At 49.9% G+C, this 8397-nt stretch overlaps 1 protein-coding gene across 1 annotated transcript; it reads right to left on the bottom strand.

Moving 5' to 3' along the window:
* Window positions 1-425: 425 nt before the first annotated feature.
* LOC6541347 (protein borderless) lies at window positions 426-7747 on the bottom strand. The gene is made up of 6 exons (XM_001968619.3): window positions 7143-7747; window positions 2861-3368; window positions 2394-2803; window positions 1761-1989; window positions 1297-1503; window positions 426-1229 (listed from the first exon to the last, which is right to left on the bottom strand). Exons 1-6 carry the CDS (start codon window positions 7362-7364, stop codon window positions 646-648), a joined length of 2160 nt encoding a protein of 719 aa, XP_001968655.1. The 5' UTR covers window positions 7365-7747; the 3' UTR covers window positions 426-645.
* Between the last annotated feature and the right edge of the window lie 650 nt (window positions 7748-8397).

The following is an 8397-nucleotide window of genomic DNA, read 5'->3' as shown; positions in this document are numbered from 1 at the left end:
TCGAAGTACTTTCAGGTGTTTCTCCGGACTTCAAATCTGGAATTGCAGCGATGGGTTCCCAAAACATTTGTCCGTGCATAACCAAGTGCTCGGGAACGTAATGGATAGCTGGCTATAAGCGAATGCAACGTCAGTGGGTGGACTACGTGCCAGACAAACCGTTTTGGGGGCTGTTAGAAAACCTTTTTTCAGAAATCCCGCGGTGACTAATATTCAAATCTAGCCATCCGTAACGGAAAAGCTCTCAAGCGCGAAAGCTTCCTACAGAACATAGCTTTCGACTTAAGCAGCTTGTCGATTTCGAAAAAGCCTATGCCGAAAAGTAGTGCCTATAAGGCGGTTCATTTGAAATGAAGCCGAATGGAATTAGTTATCAGATGTGTTCCAAGTTTTCAGTGTAAACTCCCTATGAAGTACCATTTAAGTATGTTTCTGTTTGTTTTATTTGGTTCTCGAATTCGGTTAGCTTGGCGTTACAATTAGTAGAGTTTATGGTACAGATAGCAGCTAGACGTATATTAAAAGTCAGATTTCCACGGACTGGTGCACGGTGAACAACCTCCCATTTCCTCCTCCTCCTATCCTCTCTTAGTTTCACTGGCCAACATGGTTGCTGTCAAATCGCCAGCGGATCTGGAGCAATCCTCAGGTGGACTGGCGTATCTTGATGCTGTCCCGATCCCGCTGATCCTGCTCGTCGCTGTCGCAGTCGCCGCTCTCGGCGGTGTCCTCATCCTCGCCGGCGGAGCTATCCTTGGCGAACAGGTGCCTTAGGCAGCTCCGCTTCACGTATAAAAAAGCGCACAGGGCGCAGAGCAGGAAGATCACGCCCACGGAACTGCCGATGATCAGGGCCCGCACTTTCCGCTGCGATGGCACGTCGATGAGGAGCTCGTGGCTGGGCACCGATTGCTGCGTCTCAGTGCCCACCGCCAGGACCTGCACCTTGAACAGGGTGTCCTCCTTGAGGTGGCGCAGCTGGTAGTAGTTGTCGAAGGTCTCCGCATGGCCGATGAGGAAGTGCTCCGGCTCCTTCCACCAGCGAACGGCGTACAGGCGCAGGCCCTCCAATCCCTGGACGGGATGCTCCCAGTGGAGGAGCCAGCCCTGCTGGTTGCTAATGGCAGTGAGATTCCAGGGAGCTCCCAGTCCCCCGGCAGGGGCAGTGACCTGACCCAGATCGTGTTGCAGCTGCTGAGCATCGAAGTCATCCGCTCTGATGGGCGAGGCTGCAATGGATATGTTATTAGCAACTTGTCTATACTCCTAACCCAGGAGGATGAAACAGAATCATACGTAGCGTTTGGAAGCGGAACTGCTTGCTGAACATGCCGTCTCCGTATTTGTCCTGGCTGAGCACCATGAATTCGTACTCCTTTCCGGGCTGTAGATGCTGCACGGTCGCCTCCATCACCTTCTTATCCAGCACGCGCAGGGTTCGCCATTCGGGGGCTTCCATGAGTCGATACCACACAGTGTACTCCAGATTGGGGCGCAGGTATCCTAAGGCAGGGTACATAACTTAAAACCAACTGCGCTTGGGAAGTATATACTTAGAGAGCTAATTGGACAGAGGACTCAAGTTGACGGACTGCAAATCTGGGATGCAGGAGGCACACATGATGGCTGCACACTAAGCTGCCGTTTCACACACACGTACGTGCGGCCATCAACGAAATCCCATCGCACGCCATATCGAATGCAGTGCGGAGCATCTGGCCTGCGTCCATTTCCACACCCAATTACACCCATTTTCTCACCTGGCTGCCAGCGTATGGTGATGCAGGTCTCCGTGCTGTTGGCCGTGAGATTGTACGGCGCCCGCGGCGCGATGTTCTCAATCATGAGCTCGGCCTCCGCCGTAATGGTCGCCGCCTCGTTGGTCGCCGAGCACTCGTATATTCCACGGTCCTCCTCCACCAAGCCCGTGATAGTCAGATTGCCGCCGCTGAGACTGAACCTGTCCGCCGGCAGCGGCTGCCCGTCCTTCTGCAAATTGGTCGGGTGCGGAGTGAGTGTCAGGGCACCGGGGGCGAAATCGGAGTTACACCGGGAAGTCAGAGGAAATCACATGAAATGGGTCAATTGGAGCCTTTATCGGGTATCAATGAAGGGAAGCTCACATCGATTGTTTAATAGGAACCAATCTCTATGCTCTGGTGGAATGACAGAGTGGATGGTATTAAATGCTCAAGATGGCCATAGCCACATGTGACTGTAACCACTTTTTCTGGCTGTGCACGTACAGGTAGTGCCGACCGTATGCATAATTAAAAATGCAATCAAGTGAGACTGCAGCTCTCCCCTTTTGTCATTACCATTTTTCAGCTGCCTTTCGCCATTTCGGGCAGCGCAAAATGACAGGGCGGAGCACATGGACAATATGGACTCACCCTGCTCCAGACAATGGAGGGCCGATTGTTTCCGTCCCGGTCGATGGCTTCGCAGGGCAGCTCGGCGGCCTCGCCCAGCTTCTGGATGTAGATGGCCTTGGGCGTGACGCTGAAGATGGGCGGCCGGAGCACAATCACGCTGATGACCGGCGATGGTCCGTCCGTGCCGAGGTCGTTGTAGGGCGTGCAGGTGTAGCTGCCGGCGTGGTTCTCGTCCACCTTGGCGAAGAACAGGCTGCCGTTCATCTTGTAGAAGACCCCGGGCACGTTGTACGAGTCGAAGAGCAGGCCGTCCTTCTCCCAGCGCAAATTCTTCAGCGGCGGATTCGCCCGGAAGTGGCAGTCGAGCACGGCGGGCTGGCCGTACGGCAGGAAAACCTCCGGCGGGGCGTAAATCACCTTGGCCTTATCTGGACATTATCAATATAATGTATGAAATACGACTTGTATTATTCCGAAGTACCCACATTGTATGTTGAGAAAGGCCTTGGCCGTCTGCAGTTCGCCCTCGCTATTGCGCACCTTGCACTCGTACTCGCCCAGGTCGCTCATCATGGTGGGATCGATGCTGAGGCTGCCATCGGGACCCATGTAGGATCTGCGCACCAGATCCTGCACCTCCTGCAGCAGCACGCCGTCCTTGTACCAGGAGGCCTGCGAGTTGTCCGGATACTTCATCACGCAGTGAAAGAAGGCGGTCTGTCCCTCCTGGATGGTCTGATTCACCGGCGGAATGCGGATGAGCGAGCCACCCTGGACCGCCAGGTGGTAGGCCGTGCCGTTGTTGCGGACCGAGGGCGAGCGATTGGGGAAGCTAACTTGGCAGTGGTACCAGCCCTGGTCCGATTCCCGGATGGCGGTCAGATTCACGGAGGCGCGTCCAAACTCCGGATGGTTTTCGACCAGGTGCAATCGGCCATTAAATAGCTCATTGGTGGAGGTCTCCTGCTCGTACCAGGTGAAGATTTTCTTGCTCTGTGGACGAAGCAATTTGTATGTATAATTTGTGTAAGAGCATACCAACCATAAAATTGCAATGCGAATGCAGCTCTGGATTGCCTTGTACCTAGATACAAATTTTGCCTGCTTGTTTGTGATTTTGCTGCGCCATCTCGGCTGCAATTGTAGTTATAAATCATGAGCAATGCGGAATCTATATGGAGAGTACGCCCACGCCCACGCACACTCGCTCTGCAGCAGTGTGTGTGTGTCCGACACGACGTGTGTGCGATTGTTCGTGCCCCCCGATTTCTCCCCGTGCACCATTATCATTTTCGCAAACTCCCGCTGCGCCCTCACAACAGTGGGCCACCCATTTCCCCCAGCTACCCAGCTGCCCAACTACCCATTTTCCCCGTAACCATGATGGTGACGTGGCACAGCGGTGGGCTCCCCCCAAAACCCCACAAGAATATAACAATAACCATGGAAGGCTGGCGGGGGGATGCGGAAGGGGTGTGGCACCCATGCCGCTACTTTGTTGACAAATTTAAATGGGCTCACGTGGCGCGGTGCACTTGAAGTGCTCAATGCTAGCTCGCCCCTGAAATGGGACTCGAATTTAATTCGGCACTATTCAAGAGCAATGCGATTCTAGTTCACCAAGGTGGGATATGGTCGATAATCGACTTAATTGGGGCGATGGCCGAATTATGCGCCAATTCATTATTTAAAACCACTTCCATTATCGTGGAAAACTGCACGCCATAAATCAGCTTATAGCGCTGAAAAACTACGTGTAGTCAACTAACCAAAGTTTCGGATTTAAAATCAAATACCTGGGTGGCCATGAAGTATCTTGTGGATGTCACAGTCTAATTTAGCACACAAAAAGATCTAAGCTAGCCAATAGATTATGGGCCTGTAAATGGATAATAATTCAATTCGAAAGCCGCTTTTTTTGTTCAAGCTATAGCTGCTTTGCCGTTTTTTGCCTGGCGGCATATTAAATTATTTTTATTTTAATTAATGCTGAATATATTTGTCAATATTTATTAAATATACGGCCGGGCAATTATGCTCGTGCATAGGCGACGCGCGGGGAAAAAAGGCCAGGCAAAATTATAATAATGGCATGCGAGTAAACAGAATGTGTTTGCGTTGCATCATATGGCAAAGAGTCGGTAAAAAAGCGCGTTAAGCTTAAATTATTTAAATGCAATTGAATCTGCTGCGGTCGCTGGCCGCTCATCTAATTGCCCCGCCACACACATTTTTATGCTCGCCTTGTTTGCGCACTTGACTTTCGTCTATGTGGCTCATATGTGCCAGTAGTATAGTACGTGTGTGCTATATGCGATATAGCATACGTGTGTATGCTGTGGCATTTACCGGGCTAGGACTGTCACACCCCATAAGCCGCATGCTAGGGATTCAGTTTTCCCGGTTATTGATAGCCGCTCGACCGCAGAAAGGCAGCTGTGCAATGGGATATGGGCTGCGTATTAATTGTGTGCCGCTCCAGCGTCGGATGCAGTGGGTGTCAGTTGATCTATTGACATTAGGTTGGTGCTTTAATTGAGATCGGGAAAGATGCACCGGCATCATGCGGCATCAATGTCACCCACACAAGGCATCCCATGGCATCAAATGGCATCATATGGCATCACACCCGTACTCGCAGTTGGCCAGCCGCCTTGACTAGATTATGGTGCACTCAAGATCCGCCCGTCCTGTCTGATTGCAGCCCATGACTATGATTATGTGTAGTACACCCAACTGTGTGCCAAGTGTCGTCTGCCGCCGCACACACATTTATCAGCATTACCTAACCAATTACAAACGTAACTTGATTTATCCGGTGATTTCGCCGTCGTTGTGGCGCGAAAATGTGCAGCCCAGCCTCGCGGTGGCCGTGAAAGTCGCTCGACAATATAGAATTTGGAATATGGGATATGGAATAAATTTGCAGACACGGGCATTCTAAATAGTGTACTGTGTAGTGCCATATAGTTACTCACTTGCCATAAATCAGACAGATTATGCATATTAGAGCGGACTCTAATCCCGCGCACGAATATTTGTTTAATTACCCGCCATTCCGAACTGGAGCGAAAACCCAAGCCGAAGCCCATTTTTCAACGCAATTAAAGTGTATCTATCAAAATGACATCATGACCCGCTGACCGAGTGGACAAAAAGCAGAAGAGCACAATGGAAAATGGGAGTGACCACCGAGGAAAGCGGAACAATATCGGAAAAAGAGCAAATTAAGTAGGGAAAAGCATAAGCGATGCGACCCCTCGATTACCGATGGGCATGGGCATGGGCATGGGGCACCATGGGTTAAGGGGTCAGATGTGGACATTTGATGGCCACTGATGACGGGCGTGTGCGATGAATGGCAATTCACTCGATTTAAATACTAACGCGCGCGCGGAACATATTTCAGTCTGAAATTCGCACTGATTGTGTGCGAATGCGATGAATTTGCAATTGAATTAAATTGCATTACTCACAGTTGTCAACAAAATGCCAGCCATTCAATTCGATTGAATCCAATTGAAATTGATTTCAACTGGTCCACTTGCCCCGCAGTCTTTGATGTCACACTTCACATTGACACTCTTCGCTTTTTGCGATTTGTTTTTTCATCCCGATGCCAGCTGGGCTGGTAATTTAAAGTGTTTGACGATACTGAAATCAGTTCTCGCTGCCTCAAATTAAATTTAAATGCAGCACCAATGCAGGCGCACAAGGGCAGGGACTCCACCAGGATGCAACCCGATCGACTGCATGTGGTTGCGCTTTAATTAGTAGCCAAGGGCGGGCCCCACCAGCAGCTCCCTAGCCCCCGGCCCCAGGCCACCTTGGCCACCCCGTGCTCCACGGGAATGGTGGATGGGGCCACCCCACTGGCACGACGATTGCATTTTCAGCGATGCGATGCACTTGTCAAAAACAATGCACTGCCTGCACCAATGAAACACCAAGTAAAATTTGGCGGCGCTAACATAAGCAAGCATCTCTAAATTACCAATCTAAAGCCAATAAAAAAATAATTATCATAATTATTGCGTCTATTTAAATTATTGTAGAATGAAATGATTGACCTTAAGCCCTAGTTGGTATTCAGAAGTTTAAGGACTAAACCTATCCATTCATGGACTTAAGTGAGTAACCAAATAAAATATTATTTTTTTATGGAAAACTCCTTTTTTGTATCTTGGCGAATTAAGAGAATTTCGTTGAACTGAAAATTAAGTCCCACAAAAACCTTTATACAAATAGCTTGTTAAATAAATGGATGAAAATGCAAGGATATAGGGATTTTGCATTTTTTCTTGAATTCCTCATTTAAATTCGCACAGTTTTTACACAACTGGGATTCTCGCAGTGTGGTCGTAAAGTCTGGCCCTTTTAATGAATGTGGGAGCCGCGTTCCATGCTGCGCTCCACCAGCAACGTCCAGCAGACGCAATTAAGGCTAACCAAGCATTCCGGACGGGCCCTGGTCAGTCAGTCAGTCCGTCCGGGGTTTGGAGTCCGGGATTCGGGGTCCGGGTCCGGGGTCCGAGCCACCTACGTGTCTGATAAATTAATAATTTCGACAATTTCATTTAAGAACTGCGTGCGCGTCGGCGTGAGCCATAAATAACTGAGTGGGCAGCACAGATAAAAAAAACACTGGCCTGTATTTACATTTTCGCATCTTTTTGTGCGGCAAGTAATATTAAATTATATCCGATATCCACAAATAATCACTCATTGCCTTAAACGACATCAACGTGTGCCAGCCAGCAAACTTACGTCCTTGCTCCAGTGCACCAAGTAGGGAATGGGCGCATCGAAGGGGAAGTCGATGTAGCAGTTGAAGACCACGTGGGAGCCCACTTTGGCCTCCAGGTTGGTCTGTCGCCTGTGATCGCGGGCGCCGCTCGTGCAGGATATGTTCATTAAGAAAATGAGCGCCAGCAGGGCCAGTAGCGCGGATCCGGATTGCCGGAGTGTTCTGCTGCGTTTCGCTGGCATTTTGATGTATGACTTATGTATTCTTGCGATTCTCACTGGCTGCACTTGTTGCACACGGTCACACACGCGCGGTGTCTTGCATAATGTTTCCGCGTTGCCAGAATGCGCAAAATCAAATTAAAATCCAACCGAAATCAGGTCAATTGGGGGCCTAAACGAAGCGCAGCTCTCTCGCGGAATACGGAATTCTTCTAAGGCGCACGAAACCCGATCCGGTGTTTACTATATCTTTGTGCGCAGTTCCGTTCAGGTATTGTATGACATACTAGTATATTGTGCGGCGGCTATGTTGTCTACAGGTCTTTCGAGGGTCGCGAGCTGAACTGAACTGAGCGGCTGGAGAAGCGCTACTGAATGCCGAGACCGAGTCGAGATCAGACTGCAGAACGAGTGACAGATGAGGCCTGAGCTTTTGTGGTGATGTATGCTGCACAGCAAGAATGCGGTGGTTCGTTTGATTGAGTGTCAAAATAATGTTGCGAACCGGAAATTGTGTGTGCCAGAGCAACTTGATCTCATGTGAGACGTAATCGGTATATATTTCTTTCGGTGTAGGCGGCCAAAACGCCGAGCTACCCAGCCGATCACCATTTCTATGCTGCTCAGCAGCGATCTTCTCTCACCGCTCGCCTGTCAAACGTTTGACTGCATTTGACATTTGACACACGCCCACGCCATCTGCTTGGATGAGGTCTCCTTTGTCTGGGAAGCGTCTCCCCCACAATTCGCTTTCGCAGACGTTTATCCACTTAAGTAATTAGCCGATCGCCAAAGTGTTGCCGATAGCATTTGGCCTCGAGAGCGAACTATCCGCTATCCCAGAAAGGCAGCAAGCGAAGATTGGGCGATTTTCTCGCCATTGATTCCTATTTATGGGAAATAATGTTCACACATAGAAAAACGGGGTCAATCGCTCCTCCTAGTCGGATGTGTCCAGTGTGCATCCGAATTGTACGGAATTTCTGTGAATTTCATTACTTTAATTGCCCCAATGGCAGCGACGTCTTCAGGTTGGCCACGCTGGCGTATGAGT

This window comes from Drosophila erecta, unplaced genomic scaffold, assembly GCF_003286155.1.
Source record: "Drosophila erecta strain 14021-0224.00,06,07 unplaced genomic scaffold, DereRS2 tig00000055-arrow-pilon, whole genome shotgun sequence".
NCBI lineage: Eukaryota > Metazoa > Arthropoda > Insecta > Diptera > Drosophilidae > Drosophila > Drosophila erecta.
Note: the sequence above shows the minus strand (reverse complement) of the source record. Positions and strands in the feature narration are given on the sequence as shown.